The sequence below is a fragment of the Talpa europaea genome, assembly GCF_964194135.1.
Source record: "Talpa europaea genome assembly, chromosome: 15".
NCBI classification, from domain to species: domain Eukaryota; kingdom Metazoa; phylum Chordata; class Mammalia; order Eulipotyphla; family Talpidae; genus Talpa; species Talpa europaea.
The window spans coordinates 83,100,952-83,119,862 of record NC_140083.1 but is presented as its reverse complement, the minus strand read 5'-3'; the positions used below and the strand labels follow the sequence as shown (position 1 = coordinate 83,119,862).

Below are 18,911 nucleotides of genomic sequence, written 5' to 3'. Positions count from 1 at the left end.
GCCCAAGGAGCCGGGGCCCAGCCCCCAGGGCCGAGGCTGCCCGGGGACGCCTCAATCCTCCGAAACAGGAACTGGGGTCACGGGGGTGGCGGCGGGAGCCGGGGAGCAAGAGGGGGTACACCCTGCAGGGGCTCGGGCCTCATTTGCAGGGCGGGGGCCAGACCAAACCGAGCTCGATTCCAACTCCAGTCCTGAGTTTGCTCCCACATACACGTCCCTTTCGGGGTTCAGAGGTTGTGCAACAGAGGGCGCGCGGTCAGGGGGAGCAGGAAAGCCGCCCGGTCTCCCCGTCCTGGCCGAGCCGAGCGGCCGCGGGAGCCGCCAGAGGGCGGCGCCGCCGCCTGGGCGCGGGGCCGCCCCGCAGGAGCCCCCCGCAGGCGCCCCGAACGCGGGCGGCGAGCGTCCTTTTAAGGAGTTGGAAGGGGCGTGGCCAGGCGGGCGGCCGGGGGCGGGGCCGGGGCGGGGCCGGGGCGGGGCCGCGCGGCTGGAATGTTGTTGGGTCCTCGCGCCGCATAGTAAGGAGGGGCCACGCCCCTTTCCCGCGCGCGGCCAATCGCGGCGCCGGGGCAGTTTCAAGGCTCCCCGGCCCGCCCGCCGCCCGCCCGGCCCCCGCCCTCGGGTCCGTTTCTCCCGTGACCAGGCCGCGAGCCGGGGCGCGGGCGGCGGCGGGCGGCGGCGGCGGGCGGGGCGGCGGCGGGCGGGGGCGGCCGCGGCGCGGGTTGTTTATCTGGAGTACGGGGGGGCCTGGAAACCGCCCCGTCCCATTTCCTCCTCTTGTTTTCGCTCCGGATTCTCCATGTTGGACCCAAACTGAGGAGCCGGAGCCGCCGCCGGGGGATCGGGCGCCGCCGCCGCCGCCCGCCGCGCGCCTGGCTCGGCCGCCCTCCCGGCGCGGAGGCGGCGGCGGGATGTGAGGCCGCGGCGCGGCGCGGGGCAGATGGACCGCGGCCCCGTCATCGCCCAGGCGCGGCGCGAGGACGCCCCGGCGCGCGCGCGCCCAGGTAGGGCCCAACTTCGCAACTTGGCGCGCGGCCTCGCCCGCCGCCCCCGCCGCCCCCGCGCGGCGGCCGGGACGCGCCGCGGGGCTCGGGCCGAGTTCGGCGCCGGGCGGGGGCGGCGGGGGCGGCGGCGGGGGCGGGGGGCGCCGGGCCGGGGACCCGCTCCCCCCCGGCCCGCGCCGCGTCCCGGTTACGTAACCGCGGGGGGGCCGGGCCGGGCCGGAGCCGCGGCCGCCGGGCCGACCCCGTCCTGAGGAATGTGGGGGCGGCGGCCCCGGGGGCGCGGCCGGCGGCGCTCGGGCTTTTTGTTTTCGGGAACTTCCCGCCCGCGCGGGCCGGCGCCCCGGACCCCCGCCCCGCCCGCCGCGCCCCGGGGCCGGCGCGGGCTGGAGGCGGCGGGGCCGGCCGGCCGGGCGGGCGGGCGGGCGGGGGCGGCCGCGGGGGTCGGCGTCGCCCCCGAGGACCCCCCGGCGCGGGGGCTGACCCGGGGCACGGGGCCAACTTCGCGCCCCGGGCGCCGCCCCGACCCCTCGCGACCCGCCAGCGTCGCCCCCGCGCCCCCGGGAGGACCCGGGGCGGGAAGCGTCCGGGCGCGGGCGAGGGGTCGGCGCGGCTGCCCGGGGCGGCGGGGGCGGGGCCGGCCTGCGGGGGCGCCGCTGCCCGGGGCGGCGGGCCGCGCACTCGGGGGCCGGGGCGGCGCGCGCTGGCCGCGGGGCTCCCGGGGCGGCTCCGTCCTCTCCCCGGACGCGGCGTCCCGCACGCGGGGGTGCGCGGCGCGGCCGGGCCCCTGGGGAGGGGCTGCGGGGGGCGAGGCCCGCTCCCCGGCCCCCCCGGCCCCCCGGCCCCCCCCCGCACCCCGGCCCCCCGGCCCCCGGCCGTCACCCGCCGACCAAGTGCCCAGCCCCGCGCCCACGCAGGCTTCTCTCCGATTCTGCGTCTCTTCAGAAAAGCGGAACAAAAGGGCCCGGAGCCCCCCGGAGTTGACGAGGAGCCCCCGCCCCCCGCCCCCCGCGCCCCGGCCGGCCCGCCTGTGGGGGGGCAGGCGTGCGGGCGGCTGATGAATAAGTAATTTTTTAAGGGAAAAAACAGGCTCCCGGCGGGGGACTTTGAGCGGAGTTGCCCTCCGCGGCAGCCGGCCGGGGGTGGCCCCCGCGTTCGCGGCGCGGATTCCAGAGCCGCCGCCCTGGGGAGCCGAACCGGGGCCGGCGCGGGACCCGCCTTCCCGGGGTGTCTGCGCGGCAAGAAAAAGTGACCCTCCCTCTGTCCGGAGGAGGCCGGTCCCTCCCCGCGACCCGCGGACGGGCACCCAGTGCGGGGGGCCGTGCCCGGGGCGTGGGGGTGAGGTGGGCGAGCCGGGGAAACGGGACCCGCCGCCCCAGAAGGGGGAGGGGGCGGGCAGCGCCTGGCAGAGCCGGCAGAGCGCCCCGCAGACCCCCGGTGGGCGCGGAGACCCCCTTCCTCTCAGGGAGAGGGTGCGGGGCCCGGCCCCCGCTTCTCCCGCGCGGTCGGCCAGCCGCCCGGTCAGCCGCCGGCCCCGAGGAGCAGGAGGGTGGCAGACTCTGCCCGCCTCGCGCCCCCACGAAGGGAGACACGGCGCCCTCTTCTCACCGGGAGACGCGAGCACCTGTAGCCGGAGGTGCGACCTGGGCTGGAGCTCGCAGGGCTGGGGCTGCCCCTGTGCGGGGCTGGCTTCCTCCTGCCCCGCGGCCCCACCGGCTGCCCCAGGCCCGCTCGGCGCCTGCTCACCGTCTCGGCAGGGACGGGGCCTGTGGGGTGACTTACGCTCGTGTTTGCGCCTTCCCCAGGATCCCCAGGGAGCGCTGCCAGCTCAGCAACAAAGTCTGCGAATGCCTCAGTTCGGGGCCTGGGAGTTGGCAGCTTGACTTCCAGAATTTTCAACTGAGGAGGACTTGCGGATTGCCTGGAAAATCCCAAAGAGCAGAAGGGGCGGTGTCCCTGCCGCCTGCCTTCTCCACTGCGGGGGCCTTAAGCTGGTGGTCGAGCGGTCTTACTCCGCCTCTCCCGGGGCCCTGTCAAGGCACTGGGGACCGTGGATTTTATTAAAGTAAATACCGTCGCCGCGGTGGACTGAGACCCCAGCCTTCCGTGGGGAGTTGGGGATGGCAGTGTGCGTCACCAGAGGCCCGGGGGCAGGCGTGATGTAAAGGTGCACACACCTATATGCAGGTGACTCTTTTCCTCCCGGACTTTCTTCCTGCTGTCTTTTGGGTGTTGTGTTCTATTCGCTTCTTGGGGAAATTTGGTTCTTGGATAACGGAGAGCGGGGCAGTGCTTCAGGTGTGCATCGTTACTTCAGAGAATTGCCCCAGCAGCAAAGTTGGTGTTTCAGGCCCCCGTGCAAATCCTTGCTTTCCAAACTATTCACTTCCTCGGCAAATGACTCGTTACAAAACGGGAATATTGGCATCTACACTCCTGTAGTAGCTGGTTACTCAGTAGGCTGACTGAGAAGTGTTAAAGTCTTTCTTTTTTACCCAGCTAGACTACTGTTCCGGTCTGCATCTCTTTAGGGACACAGTGTAAAACAGTCCGTGGTCATGAGGGTCTTACTGTTAAAGACAGATGGGGGTGTCAGAGGTGGGGGGTGTCAGAGCACACCGATGTGGGGGCTTGGACCTTCCGGAAGGCTCAGCCTCTAACACTGAGCAGACAGGCTTGCTGCAGACTCTGTGACGATGCCACTTGGGATAGGATTTGATTTGCATGGATGCCTGTAGGGTGGGCCTTGGGGCTTGCACCACTCTGCCTAGTGCCTGGCATTGGGTGGGAGGAGGCGAGGGAGCCGTGCACCTCCTAGGAAGGGTCTCTGACGTCCAAACCTTCCGAGCAGTTGCCCAGCCTTGCAGAAAGGGGGAGAACGAATACTTGCAGCCACTGTACTGGTCTCCTGTCGGCTGCGTTTGCTTTGAGAGCTGATGAGCCCAGTGAGGTTCAGATTTCTTTTAGGGAATTCAGTTAACCAGGAAAGAAAAAAACTTAGGATTTTGAAGAGAAGTAGATGTTCTTAAGTTCTGTCTGGCTGCTGTGGTTTTGGGGTGCAACACTGGGGAAGTCGACAAGCACTGTTAAGTTGCTTCTTATCCTGTCCAGGCTGGCTAGCTTGAAGCACAGAAGTAACTCACTTGTCTTTGGGGACATGGGCTTGGGTGTGGCCCTGACATGACTCCCCTCCCTTTTCTGAAATGGAGGAATAATTGTTCCCAACTGGGATGCAGATGAGCTCATTAACATGCAAACCTTATGAAGCTGACTTAGAATCGGAGGCCTCCCTGGACCCGAGGCCAACTGGAACAGAGTTTCTTTGTCCAGCAGAGTGCCCAGCCCTTCAGGTCTGCTTGTGCCTGCACGGGTCTGCTGTTGCAGAACGACTCCTCCAGCCAGCACCAGGCCTCCCGCCCCGCAGGGCAGCAGCGCCGTTCTTACTCCTCAGCAGTTCTCGGGGTGACCTCCAACCTGATCTTGCGTGACCCTTCCTTTTCCCTTTCCAGGTGTTCCTAGTCTTCCCCCCAACCTTCAGAAATCAAACTTTGCCCTTATAATTCTTGTATTTACCTTCTGCGACCTCTTGCATACAGATGGTTTTCACATCCTGCAGAATTTCCTCTCCCGGCCACGCTGTTTTCAGAGAAGGAATGTGGCCCCCACCCCAGAGCGAGCCGTGAGCATTCGGGCAGCAGAGCACACACCTGGATCCCTGCTCCTCTCTTTCCAAAGCTGAATGGGCCAGGGCCTCCCTCACAGCAGCAGGCCTGCAGGAGGAGACGCTGGCTTGAGTCTTTTGCAGGCGCCCCCAAGGGAAAACCAGCCCGCGGGGCACGGGGTCTGAGACCTGCAGAGACCTTGGGCCGGTGGGAGATGGGGGGAGAGGGGGCTGAGGGGCCTCCGACTGAGTCACCCTCCAGTCCTGGAAGGGTTAGTCAGGGACCGCTGGCAACCTTTAGTCATTGGCTCTCAGCCAGGGGCACCATCAGAGTCTCCTGTGGCACTTACTAAAAATACAGGCCCCACCTGGGTCCTACCTGGTCACAGCAGGAGCAGGTGGGCTGGGCATGCGTGCGTTCCAAATGCGCCCTGTGATTCTGACAGGTGTCCCTGGAGACGAGCCAGGTCAGCACGGCACTGGCCCCAACTGCCTGCCTAGCCGAGGCAGGAAACCTCCCCTGGAGGGATCCAGTTTTGCTGTTTGTTAAGATGCTGTGGCTCTTAGAGGCGAGTCTCAAGTTTCCTGAGCGGGGATGGACGGAGCAGCACCCCCACTTACCAAGCGGTCATCCCGGGCAGCACTCGGGGAGCACTCTCCATGCACCGGGCCCTGTTGCTGTCAATTCATATCTGTGTCTCACTCAACCCTCATGACCTCACGAGATAGGAATTCGCGCCCCTTGACAGGTGAGGGCAGCTTCTGCTGACAGGGCCAGAGCCCCTGTCCAGGGAGGAGCTAGTGAGTGTCCCCGTGGTTCTGCCTCCCAAGTTCTGTCTTAAGCAGGACCCACACTCACTCTCCCCTGCATCGTACACCCCACTTTTTAGAGTGCCTTTGAGTTGAAGCTTCAGGTGCTCTGAAGCCACATTGGACAGACTGCTCAGGTGTGCCTTTGCCAGCTGCCCTGTCAAGGAAGCAACTGGAGAGAGGCTGTGACTTAGGCAAGACCTAGGCAAGACCGTGAAGCTGTCTGAGGGGCTTGAGTGGGCCCAGAGCCAGGTTTCCTGACTTTAGGCCAGGCTGTCTCAGGCAGGCCTCCCAGGGCCAGTGACTTCCCATCCCAGACACAGCTGAGGGTGTGGAGGAGCTCAGGACATCCCTGAGGGCAGGGCAGACTCCCCCAGACTCCCCTTCCAGCCCTCCTTCCAGGCCAGCCCTGGGAGGAAGGAGGTGGGGGTGTGTGTGTGTGTGTGTGATTGCTTTCTGTGGAGTCCCAGGAAAGGCCAGTTCCCAGGCTTGGCCCTGCACCACCTCTGTGTGACTTCGGAATCCCTGGTCTCTCTGGGGTTGAGACCAAGATAGGGCATAAAAGTGCTTTGTACCGAGCAGCTGACCTGAGCCTTACTAGGGCCACGACACAGGGTCGGCCCTGCGGGAGCCTCGCAGCTCTGTGAAGTAGGTGACGGCAGACTCCCCACTCTGCAAGAGGAAGATGAGGCCCAAGGCCACACCCCATGGAGGGCACAGAGCCAGGATGTAGACCCAGGTCCGTGGCCTCGTAACCTCTACTAAGTACCGGTCAGGGGAGAAGCAGTCGTCAGTCCTGGTTTTGTCCTGTGCCTTTGCTGCTGTCTCCCTGCTCGCCATGCACATTGGCTGAAGCAGGCCACCGGGCTGGGGAGGGAGAGCCCCTGGACCCTTCATGGTCCCGGTGCTCCAGGAGCCCGGCAGAGGGCCAGGCGGGGATGGAGACAGCCGCCAAGAAGGTGCCTGTGTCCCGCTGCGCAGGTTTCTCTCAGCGTCTGTCTCCACAGGGCCTTGCCGAGCACCTCACAGGGGAGCGGGAAGCTACAGGTGGCAGGTGTGGTTTCCAGCCCCACCATAACACACATGCCCCTGCCGGCCCTGAGTGGGGAGAGGCCGCATCCCCACCCTGACATGTTGTCAGTCTGTTGGAGCGGCCCAGGAAGGGGTCTGGCAATACCTTTTCGTGACTGATCCTGGACTTCACAGCACACATAGGTCCCGGGACACCACTGGCTCCTGGTTGTTGGGGCGTCATTTCTTGATAATGTTTGTTTGTGAGGAAAAGCCCAGTCGGCGCTGCCTGACGTGACGCGACTCGACGGCTGGCTCTGCCGTATGTCACGGGCCTTCACGTAGGGTCACGGGCCCCAAGAACCTGTGGGTGGCGGTGACTGAGGACGTGCTGTCTCTTGGTCATATTTGCGAAGTTGCCAGGACTCCCTTGCTCCCAAAACAGTCCTTCTTGAAGAAAGTCCCTAAAATTGAGGCCCTGTGCTGGGACCAGTGACAGATTGTGGGGGTGGGGGGGGGCTGGCAGGGTAGGGAGTGACCAGTCCCCCACCCCACAGGGAGCATCGAGACCCCCCAGACTAAAGCAGCGGCCCTTTCCTGGAAGAGCAAGCGCTGCCGGGAAGAGCAGCCCCCGCCCCCGCCGCAGCCGGGGCACCAGAATAGAACACGCTGGCAGGAGCCGAGCAACCCGAACACTGCGGCCAAACCCCCTTCGCTCGCAGTCCACCCCGTCCTTCAGGGCTCCGGGACTGTGTCCGCGCCGGGCTGGGGCGCTGGCCCGCCCTCCCCGCCGCCCCGTCTTTTCCGCGTGGGACGTCTCGCCAGCCCCCCTCTCGTTCCCCACAGGCTCACCTGCCGGTCCAAGAAGCCCTTCCGTCCACCTGGCACGGTGGGGCCTGTTCTTAGCCAAGGCGCGGATGCCCCTTGCTGGGGAGCTGGGAGGACGCCTCGCTGGGGAGTCCCAATCAGATGCATCTTGGCTGCAGGGCCAGGCAGCCGGCCAAGAAGGGCCGGAAATGCTCCAAATACTCTCCTTCCTGCAAAGCTGAGGGGAGGGAGGCCCCTCAGAGAGGCCATTTTATGGTGCTAGCCAGACTGGATCCTTGCTGTGGGGGCTGGGAGGTGGCGGGAAGGAAGTCCTTGGGAGAGATGAGCCGGGAAAGCACCCTTCTGCACGCACGGGCTGGTGACCATCCCGTGTCCGGGAGCTGCCTTCTGCCGAGTCCCGGGCAGACGTGAGGAGTTCCTTTGCGGGGCACGAAGCTGTGTTGTTGGCAGCAGGGCTACCTGAGCGCCCGTGATACCTGTAACCTTCAAAAGAAGGTTAAAAACAGAGTTGACCTGGTAAAACGCATGTGTGTGTGTCTGTGCGCACACGTATATGCACGCGCTTCTTAAAGAGGCAGTGGTGGATGCCATGGGGGGCGGGCATTGGCTCATCCCTAGTAGAACAGCCTCACCTGCTTCCCTGCTGTTTCCAGAACCAGCCAAGGAGTCTGCAAGTTGAAAAACAACTTTTGACGTGATTTGGGAGAAGGCGCAGGGGTGGTTTTGACTTTGTGAAACCTGCCTGTGATCACAGTTGCTCTGGCACCTTCTCTCATCTGTCCTTGTGCTTCAGCCACACGTTGGGATGGGGGCTCCTGGCCTCCCAGTGCACCTCCCAGAATGAGGCCCACAGTGTTGCCACGTGGAGCTGTCCCCCCGCGGGTAGTGGACGTGAGCACAGCGCTTGGCTTCAGCCACTGTGCGATCTCGGTTACCCTTCGGTCCAGGGTAAGGCCTTGCTACCGTGCCAGCTTATGGATGAAGAAACTGAGGCTCAGAGACGCTGTGATTGAATCAGTAACTGGCAGGGCTTGGAGCCCAGCCCTGGTGGTGCTCAGAGGGGAGGGATTCCCCCACCCCCTTCTCTTCATACCCTGCCCGATGGGGAGCCTTGGAGCAAGGAGCTGAGGGGTGGCCACCTCTCCCTGCCAGCCACCTGCCACTGTCTTCTTAAGCGAGCGCTCCCCGGGCCTGAGCTGGTCTCCTGACCTCCGACCCTAGCCAGGTATTGGGTGCAAGGGAGGGTGGGTGCCTCACCCACCATGGATGAGTGCCTGGTGCTGCCGGAAGGAGCCCGTTGAACGGCTCTGGTGAGTCCGGACCCCGTGCTGGGGTGTGCTCTCTCACATCCTTAGACCCATGGGGCAAAGCAGGTTTGGGGCCGGAGCTCCTGGCTCCAGCCGCACCCCCATTGTCCTCTAGATCCCCCAGCAGTCTCTGCCTCTGAGCAGGTGCAGAGCTCGGGGGGCAAAACTCAGCCCCCAGTGGAACCCCAAAGCCTGGTGCTCATCCGGCACCTTGCGGGGCCTCACCCAAGAGGACAGCAGGGACAGGGCTGACCCCGGCTGACGCTGGGCCAGCCGACCCTGGGAAGAGGCGCAGACATGCTGGAGGCCTTGGGGAGTTCCCCACCGCCCAGCCTTGGCGAGCGTGCCTGAGCACACACGGCACCCCAGAGCCAAAGCCCAGAGTTCCCAGGGCCCAGAGTTCCCAGAGCCCCTGGCCACGGTCAGACCCGGCTCTATCTAGTTCAGGCGAGCGCGGGCTCAGACCCACCTGTGCATCACAACCAGCCCCTCCGCGTCTTGTGGTTTTGCTGGGGGGGTCTTCGCCACAGGTGGGTTTGTGGGGGGAGTTGGCTCTGAGGTCAGATGTCTGGCCCGGCGCGGCGCGGGGGCGCATATTGGCTCCTACCCCTTCCAAACCAGAGGTCTTGGGTCTTTCAAAGTCACAGAGGCCCCGGAGTCTTTCACGCAGCCGGTCGGTCTTTGAGCACCTGCTGCTCGGAGGGCTGGAGGCGGTGACTGTCCACCTAAGCCCTTGCGGGCCACCCTGGAGGCAGTCACAGTCACCCTGGGGTTCTCAGAGGCAGTGTTGGTAAAGGCGTGGTGGGCAGACGGCTTGGAGGAGGTAGAGGTGGTGGCCTCGTGGCGGGGTAGTGAGGACTAGGGCCTGGGTGCTGACCTTGCTGTGGGGGCTCTGGGCTCCGCCTGCCTGGTCACGTTGGTTTTGAGAAGACCCTCGTCCTCTGCAGAGTCCAAAGCCAAGCTGCGGAGCCCCCACCCCGCCCCATCAAGCCGGCCGTCGAAGGCCAAAGTCGCTCTGCCTGCTGGGCCTCCTGCAGGGGGCACAACCAGGCACAACCAGGCCTCTCAGTGCCCAGCCGTTGCCCCTTTCACCCGCCTCTCAGGGTTTCTTCCCCTCACAGCATCTGTCACGGAGACGCTGCGTGCATGCTTGGCGGCCTCTTCAGGAGCTCCTTGGGCTCTGCGGCCTTTTAAGACAGGCTTTGCTCGGGTTAAGCCTCCACTTGTGGTTCTGTGTGGAGTGACCATAAGCCAAAGGAAGCGTGCTGGTGCGGCTGTGGTGGGAGAGCTGTGTCGGGTCTGCCAAGCCCGGCGTGGCCTGAGCGTGGGCCGCAGGGCAGGTGGAGGCGCGGAGGCGCCGTCCGCCCCGTCTCCACGTGGGCTGGAGGGTCAGGAAGTGGCCGAGGGGTCGCCCCTTCTGCTCTTCTGAGTTCTGGGCTCAGCACTGCCACCACCAGGTCACCAGTTCCCTAAAGGCCATAGCAGGACCAAAGACCTGGCCCAGGGGGGCTGGGGGCTGGCCCTCCCGGGCTGCGCCGACTGCCCCGTTCCCAGCTGCTTCTCATGGCCACTTCTGGACACCTGGGCCTGGCACGGAGCTGCCTTTCCTCCCCAGGCGTGGGCTGCCCCGTTCCCAGGTGCTCCCCAGGTGCTCGGCGGCTGTTCTCTGGAGAACGGCCTCCCTCTGAGCTCCGGGACTGAGCCTGTTTCTCCTGGGTGACCAGTCACCCCTCCCCTCCCCCCAAAGACAGAGGCGATTTGGACATTATTTCCTTGCCAGGCAGGAAAATAAAAGCCCGGTGCCTTGAAGTGGAAGGGGTTGGGTTTGCCCCTCAGCCCCGGAAGGCGCCGCGGGCGAGGCTGGCAGTGGTGTGTGGCGCCACCTTCTGGCCGCCGGGCTCGGCGTGGCGCCCGCTCCTGCCCCACGACTGCGGGACTGGAAGGGAGCTGCAAGGAAGAGGCTCTCGGTCCCTCTCCGCTTCATCTTGTCATGCCCATCGCCGTTTGGGTCCGTCTGGCTTTCCCTGCCCCGCCGAGCCTCCCGCGCCGCAGGCTTCTGTCTCTGAGCCTGACTCGTCAAGGCAGGGCTCGGCAGTTGCCGTCTGGGAGCTGCACCCCGGAGCCCCAGGCTGGCTGTGCTGTCCCAGGGATTCTCCGCCCCGGGACCCGGCGTGTCTTTGAGGGGAGGGAACTGTGAGGAAAGCAGCTGGCGTGTGGGAGAGACGAGGGCCTGAGCTGAGTATAGCTTCTACCTGAGATTGTTGTTTTCTAGGCCAAGTTTGGGGCAGACCCGGCAGATTCCGCTGCTGGTCAGGCTGGCCCCAGCAGAGGTACAGCTCCGCTAGCTTGAAGGGGTCTAGGTCCCCGCGTCTGGCATGGTAGTCTTGGGGGTTGTGGTTTCGGGAGCTAACGTAGAGGCACGTGCAGTGTGCTGGTGCCGGGGCAGAAGACACCCGGTCTCTGCACTGGTCGCCTTACTGAGCGTGCCCTCCCCTGCCAGGGGCTCTTCCCCAGCCAGAGAGGGGCCCCCCTCTTCATGATGCGTTAGAGAGAAGCTGCTATAATACACGTGTGTCTCGGTGCTGCATCACCTGTTGTCCTCGCAGCGTGTTCCGTGTGTGCCCTGGGGAAGGAATACGGGCCCGGCGGGCTGGGCCCTGTGGACAGAGATGTCCAGTAGCTAATGCCTCTGTCCTTCCCTCCGCTCCAGGCCTGGTCTCCAAGTCCTCTCCCAAGAAGCCTCGTGGACGTAACATCTTCAAGGCCCTTTTCTGCTGTTTCCGCGCCCAGCATGTTGGCCAGTCAGGCTCCTCCACTGAGCTCTCTGCGTACAAGGAGGAAGCCAACACCATTGCCAAGGTAGCCGGGCCAGGGTGGCATGGCGCCCACGGGGCGGGGCTGTTAGTTGGGGTTCCTGCAGCCACCACACGTGAGCAGGGCGACCTTGCCTGACGCTGCAAAGATTTCACACCCCAAGGAGGCCCTTCCTCACTCTTGCCCATGGCGGTCCAGCTTCTTCCTGCTGCCTCCTGTCTGCAGTGTGGCCTCCGGGATGTCCCTGTGGCTCCGAGGCCTCTGCAGTTCAGATCCTTCCATGGTGTAGGACTGTGGAGGGCACTTTGCGTAGTGTCTGGGTGACCCACATAGCAGAGTCACAGGATCCCCCAACAGACATGAAACTGAGGGCCTAGAAAACGTGTTCTTGGGGGAAAGCCTGGGTTCCAGGGCTGAGCAAGAGGTTCAAGTGAGTCGTCCAGGTCTCAGTGCTGCCTCTGGTCCTGCCCCTGCCTCAGAGCTTGAGCTCCGTCTCCCAGCTGAGAGGCGGTGGCGGCTGAGAGCAGGGAGTGTTTTCCATCGTCGTCAGGCCTGCGTGGACAAGAAGACCGTGCCTTTTTCCTTTCCTGCCCAGTCTTGGGCACAGTCACTGCTGTCCTGTCAGGACCTTCCAGGGGACTTGGGCCTTAGGGAGAAAATCACCCCCAGCCTGAGCGGCAGCAGGGACCTAGCGCGGGAAGGATGGGGCTGGCGCTGACCACCTCCTTTTCTCCCCCAGTCGGATCTGCTCCAGTGTCTCCAGTACCAGTTTTATCAGGTACGTGACTGACAGGGCACGTGCTCGGGGCCTGAGACCTGTGTGACCCAGCGGGGAGGCCGCACTCCTCAGTGCCAAGTGGCAGCAGCCTGCCCTGGGGAAGCATGTGTCCCAGATACGTGCTGAGGACCCACTGCATGCAGGGCCTTAGATTTGGGGGGAGAGCTGGTGTCCACCTCACCAGCCCTGGCCTCCACGTCCAATGTGCAGGTCACTTCCTACTCCCAGGAGAAAGCTGGGAGCCTCTTAGGAGCCAAGTCTGCCTCTCCTGTCTCTGCCTCTTGGTCTCCGTGTGGGGTCAGTCCCGGGTTGGTGCATTTGCGGGGAGGGAGGGTCTTACCTCTCTCGGGTGAGTCCAGCTCTCCTGCACGAGTTCTGCTGAGGGGACCGACTGGGCTTTCTTGGTGGCAGATCTCAGCAGCTCAGCTCTGATTTTAGATCCCAGGGACCTGCCTGCTCCCGGAGGTGACAGAAGAAGACCAGGGAAGGATCTGTGTGGTCATCGACCTGGACGAGACGCTTGTACATAGCTCCTTCAAGGTAACTCGGCATCCGGAGCGCCCCGCACACCCGCCTGGGGAGCCTGGCTGCAGGTGCTGTGAGAAGGCCTGACGGCAGTGCTGGTACAGTTGGGGGGGGGGGGGGCGGACAGGCTGCTGGCATCATGGCTGCCTGGAGGCCGCAGAGAAGCTTGTTGAGGAAGAACCCACTCCCCCAGTCATTGCCAAGCTGCAACTACCCCTCCGCCCCGCCCCGCCAGAGAGGCCTCTGTCCCCCAGCCCTGCCCCTGCGGCAGAGAGACCTCTGAGCAGAACAGGCCTCAGGGGCTTGACTGCGCCTGGGACTTGCCCCACTGTTTATCAGGAAGTTTGCTAACTCAGGAAGACTCTGAAAAACTCTGGTTCAGGTAGAAGGGAGAGCTGGAGGGGATCTCGCCCTGCACTGAAGCCAGAGCAGCTTAGTGGCTGCAGGAGGCGCTTGGCAAGGCCCGGGGCACGCTCCCTCCCCCGCCCCGGGGTGCTGCGGGTGTGCGCTGGAGTTGGTGGGGGCTCCTTGCCACCTGCCATGCCGACCTCATTTACTTTTCTGCCTTCCAGCCAATCAACAACGCCGACTTCATAGTGCCTGTGGAGATCGAGGGCACCACTCACCAGGTGAGCTGCCTGCCAGGCCACCCAGCCGGGCCTCCGCCACCCTGTCAGGGCTTGTGCCCCCTCACGTGATCCTTCCCTGTAACTTCAGCCGTTACCATTTAATAGTAGTGGCAGCAGCTGTCACTCATGCCCCGTGGCCAGCGCTGTCTTGTACCTTCTAGCCCTGAGGGGCGGGAGTCCTTGCCTGCTGCAGGCGGAGGTAGGACTAGTTTTTCCCTCCTCCTTAGGCCCTACCCACTCCATCTAGCAAGTGAATTTCTTTGTCCCCAGCCCTGGCGACTCCTCTTCTGTGAACCCCACCCCACCACCCTTTGGGTCCCTAAACTGCTCTGCCTCAGTAAGTGCCGAGTACATGTCTGTCAGTGGCATGTGAGTCTAGACAAGGTCAGGCTCCGGCCCTACATCACCTGTGTACCCCAAAGCTGAGTGTCATGGGGGCTGATAGTTCTCTCGGAGTGCTCGCTCAGGGGCCCGCCACTGCCCGAGAGCCAGGCCATGGGGAACAGCATGCCGGGAGCCGGCCTGTGCATCGCCCGCTCAGAGAGCAGCACTACTGATGGGCAAGTGGGTGGGGGCTCCCCTGGGTTGTGCTCGCCGCCCCCTCACCCCACGTCCGCTGGAGCCTTTCACCACCCCACGGAGGTGCCCCACCAGGCCCAGCACCAGCCCCTGGCCAGGACCATGCCTGGCCCGTGGACTGCCCAGCCTCTGCCCAGCAGCCCTCAGAGTTTAGCTGAAGGTGCAGAGCCCAGAGGGGAAGAAACAGGTGTATTCTCACAGGCAGGTAGACCACGCGCTCCTGGGTAACAGGGCAGGGTGAGTAATAAGGCGTGAGGGACCTACCTGCAGAAGGAGGCTTTTCAGCGAAGAGCGCTGAGGAAATGCCAGACTTGACAGATCACCAGAAGGAGTGAGGACCTGTGGAAAGCTGAAGCAGTGGCAGGTGGAAGGGACCCAAGTGTGGCTATCTGGAGTGCTGACCCGAGAGGGCTCTGGGGAGCTGGTGATCAGTTCAGATGCCCGCCAGCAGGGCCGCTCCGTCCCCGAGTGATGAAAGTTGCTTCAAGATAGGGTTCTGGTAGCACCTGTAGCGAGAGGCAGGAGCCTGGGGGCAGAACACAGGTGGATGAGCGATGTGCGGCCAGTGAGCCTTCTAGGCCAGACTCTGCGAGGTCACGAGCGGGGGACACGAGTGTTAGGGGTGGCAGAGGGGGTGGGGGCCCCGGAGCTGGTCTGGTCTGCAGCCCAGCGGGTCGTCACTTCTCCCTGGCGCTGTGAGAGGAGCTGTGTGAGCACGGCGGCTCAGGCGCCGTGTGCAGCCTCGCCTGGGGGTGACCTGGGCCAATGTCCTGCCAGAGCCAAGGACAGGACGCTTCCACAGAGGCTGTGGCTGGATTCAAGTAATCCAGGATAGGCTGTTTCCATCTGTGAGGCCTATTCTCGATTACTTGTTTCTGGAGGCAGCTGATGGCTCGCCGCTGGAATCAGAGATGGCTCCCTGGGCACAGCGGAGGCGTCTCCCCCTGAAGCTGGGGCCGCGTGGGGACCGCCGAGCAGCGGAAACCTGCGGGGCAGAAGGCGTCTGTCCTGGCGGGCCCCGGGGCAGGCCGTGGGACCCTGCCCTCGGCGCGGTCTGAGTCGCCAGGTGGCGAGGGAGACGCCGCCCTCCCAGGGCGCCTCACCAGCCGCTCTGCCTTTCCTCAGGTGTATGTGCTCAAGAGGCCTTACGTGGACGAGTTCCTGAGACGGATGGGGGAGCTCTTTGAATGTGTTCTCTTCACCGCCAGCCTGGCCAAGGTACCCGGGGCGGGAGGAAATGAGAGACGCCGGGGCCGGTGTGCAGCTGTGGGGCGGTGCGAGGGCGCCTCGGGGCAGCCTTGACTCATCCGAACCAAACTCTCCCCCCGCAGTACGCGGACCCTGTGACAGACCTGCTGGACAGGTGCGGGGTGTTCCGGGCCCGCCTGTTCCGCGAGTCCTGTGTGTTCCACCAGGGCTGCTACGTCAAGGACCTGAGCCGCCTGGGACGGGACCTGCGGAAAACCCTCATTCTGGACAACTCGCCTGCATCTTACATCTTCCACCCTGAAAACGCCGTGAGTGGTCCAGACACCCCCAGCCGAAAGGGGCCGGGGGGTGCCCTGCCCCGGGTGGGGACGGGGGCCTTACAGCGGCGCTTCACATCGCAGCCGGGCCCAGCCAGCCTCTGCCTCTGCGGCCCGGGCGGAGGGGGGGTGGGGGAGGGGTGGGGGGAGGAGCCGGAGGCCGACCCCACCTCTCCCCGCCCAGGTGCCCGTGCAGTCTTGGTTTGACGACATGGCAGACACCGAGTTGCTGAACCTCATCCCGATCTTTGAGGAGCTAAGCGGGGCAGAGGACGTCTACACCAGCCTGGGGCAGCTGCGGGCCCCGTAGCCTTCCTTGCTCCCGAGCAACGGCCACCCCAGCAGGGGCTTTCCTACACTGTGCCTTCAAGATCAGCCTGACGAGGAAGTTGGCGCATCTCACCAAACGGGGCCTGGAGCTAGAAATGACTGGAAAGCTCTAGAACAGGCTCGGTGCCAGATGGGCAGCTGTCAGACCGACGATACCCAGAGGTCCCCACTCTGAGTTGGTTCCCAGGATGAGAGGGGGAGAGAGTGTGTGTGAGAGAGTGAGTGTGAGAGACTGTCCTGCCCTGACCTGTGGCCTTGGGATATAAGTGTTTCAGGTTGGGAGAGGCTGAAAGATCAAGATTCTCCCCAAGTTACTCATCTCCCATCTGGTCACCCGGAGAGCCACTGAGTTCCTAGGGATGAAGACTATTGAGGCGCCACTGCCAAACTCACGGCCTTTCCTCGGCGTGAGGCGGTGCCAAGCAGAAAGGAAGGGTCAGAGGCAGCCTTCGGGCGCCCAGACACACACTTGTCCGGAACCTTCCTCCAGTCAGCTGCTGCAGGCAAAGATGTCTCTTGGAAGAGGAAAACTTGTTTCCAGAACCGGCAGCCCCGTGGCCGGCAAGTCCTGCAGCCCAGAGGCTGCGCTCGCCTCCAGCTGAGTGCCTGGTCGGCCCTTCTGTGCCTCCTCAAGGCGCGGGTGCCGGGCCTGCCTTCCTCACACCTAGCCATCGCCGTGAACCTGTGGGGAAGGAGGTGGCCGCCCTGCCCTGGAGGAGGACAGATAACTGATTTCCGTTCTTTTGACTCTTAAAATTCTTTCTAAACATGGAGTGTTGGACCTGTTTTGCTTCTGACAAAGCTGCAGTCCTGGGCTTGAGATGAGTATGAGAGGCGTTGGGGGTGCAGGGAGAGGAAACTCCCAGAAGCATGAATGTGTATCGCCTTGGCTTGTAGAGCGGCTGAGCTCAGGACTGTCCGTACGTCAGCTCTTCAGGGATTCTGCTTTGCTGGTGCGAGGACTCTTGTTCCAAAGCCTGGCAGGGAAGGCACTCCGAGCCCCGACTCTCCTGTTTCTGGGGTGTCTTCCCTCCGGCCCGCCCTGCTCCTGGCCCCTGCTCTAGTCTTCACCCCCCGGCTGTTGCTTGTTCTCTCCAGGGCCTTGGGCACACTCCTGCTTCTGCTGGACTGAGGGTGGTGTTCCCAGCACTCACTCTGCCAGCCTCACGCACAGCCTCCTGGGGGCAGGTGTGCGTGGCCCTTCACACACCTGCCCTTTGCGTGTGTCTTGCTTTCAAAGTTTCTCAACAGTGAATGCTTTAAAAAGTCAAAAAATGGAAGTTTCCCCTGGATGGAAAACAAAAGGGGAAGTGCTGCTGTAATTGGGAGCACAAGGGGGCCCCCCCCCCAAGAGGGAGCCCCACCTCAGCCCCTCACTGCCTTAATCATGGCCTCCCCGGGACTGGGTGGGTTTTCTCCTCTCTCCCTCCCCGCCCTCCAGGGTGGGAGTGCCCAGCCGGCTCTGTTCTCCTTGGAGTCTGGTGTCAAAGCATTTGTAAGTTGCTTCAGGTGCGAGGACACCTCCCACTCAGGACACATCCCCATCTCTTCCTCAGTTTCCACACACGGCCCAGCTGGAGAACTAGCCGGTTCTGAGGAAACCAGGTGGTGGAGCAGCAGCGGGTGGTTCTGAGCGGGAGCAACTTGGTGTGTCTCCAGCTGGTGGCGCCGTCTACTCCGGCCCGAGGCCAGGAGGCCTTGTCTTCGCCTTTGCTGTGGCAGGCATGGAACCAGATGCCGTGTCATTCCCCCAACACCACCCCTGGTACCCGCGGGGCCCCCCAGGGAGGGAGGAGGGCTCAGGTGCAAGCTGGAACCATCTTCTGTAGGAAAATAGGAGCTGCGGATGCTGAGGCCGACTCTGGCTTCAGACCCAGCCCAGGCTGGGCCTCCAGCCCAAGGTGAGGGGGACTCTGGCTAGACCCCCCCGAGGGCCAGATCACCTGCCATCTGGGCCCAGCCAAGCTTTGACTAAACCAGCAATAAGAGGCTCTAAACTGACCCAGCTCCTTGGTCCCGTTCTGCCCTCCTGAGGGTCTCCCTGTTCGGGTCCAGGAGGGGCAGGGCCCCTCCTTTCCAGCCAGGCGCCCTGGGCTCCGAGCTGCTCGTCTGGCTGGAGTATCCAGATGCTTCTGCCTGACCCCTGCTCGCTAGGCCTCATTCCCGCCAGACCCCTGCTCTGCCCCCTGCAGTTTCTCAGCGGAAACGCCCTTCCCAACCCCCCTCTTCCCAGAGAGCAGATTGGCCAAATAAATCTAAACGCGGCTGTCGCGCGGCCCGCAGCCGCCCGCAGCCACTGTTTGCTGTTGGGTTTCCCGTTTCAGTGTGTGAGGAGCGGGCGCTCCGCGGAGGAATCGGACATGTTGGAGGGCCTGGCGGGGAGGAGGTGCTGGGTCTGCCCAGGCTCTGCTCCGGGCCTTCCTGCTCTTCCCGCCTGAGGCTGGTCTTGGGAAGCGATAGGCCGCCCTGCGCCAATTCAAGCCATGCCAGGAATCTGCCCACTTGCCAGGTTCAGTTCTTTAAGGTGCCTCTTCAGGGACACAGCGTGTCTCTCTGATTGGGCTTCTAAATCAAAAGCCTGACGTTTGTGTCCCTCTCATAGGGGGAGCCTTGGACACAGGACCAGTTTGGAAAGGGCCAGGTAGGAGTGTCCACTCTGCACATTGTAGAGGGGGCGCTCTGCAGGCCCTGGGTCCCTTGCTATAGAGGGGTGGAGTAAATTTGCCTTCAGTTTAACCTGGGACCTTCTGTTTAGCTCCCTCCTGCCTCCCAAAGATTTTTGACTATTTTGTAAATGTATAAACTCACCTCTTAAGTGACCCAGAAGCTTCTTTGTGCTAAAAGCATGGAAGTCTAAATGGCAGTGTCTCCCGGGAAATGGATCCCATTCTGTCCTGCCCTGCCCTGCCCTGTTCCCCAGGCTCGCCAGGGGGGGCCGCCTCGTGGACAGGCGTCCTGCGCCCAGCCAGACCCAGAGTCAGGGGAGCTGGGCGGTTTCCTCGAGTCTTCAGTTGGTTGCCTGGTTGCCACTGTTGACTCGATCACCTGGGTTTTTTTGTTGTTGTTTTTTTGTTTTTTTTTTTTGGTAACATGAGGATTTAGGATTTTTTTTACC

General features: G+C 63.8%; 1 protein-coding gene across 1 annotated transcript; it reads left to right on the top strand.

The window, feature by feature from the left end:
• Window positions 1–13,313: 13,313 nt before the first annotated feature.
• Window positions 13,314–15,776, top strand: CTDSP2 (CTD small phosphatase 2; the record flags this gene model as incomplete). The annotated part of the gene is made up of 4 exons (XM_084254821.1): window positions 13,314–13,361; window positions 15,066–15,158; window positions 15,272–15,457; window positions 15,651–15,776. The coding sequence occupies exons 2-4, from the start codon at window positions 15,111–15,113 to the stop codon at window positions 15,774–15,776; spliced, it is 360 nt and encodes a 119-aa protein (XP_084110947.1). The 5' UTR covers window positions 13,314–13,361; window positions 15,066–15,110.
• Between the last annotated feature and the right edge of the window lie 3,135 nt (window positions 15,777–18,911).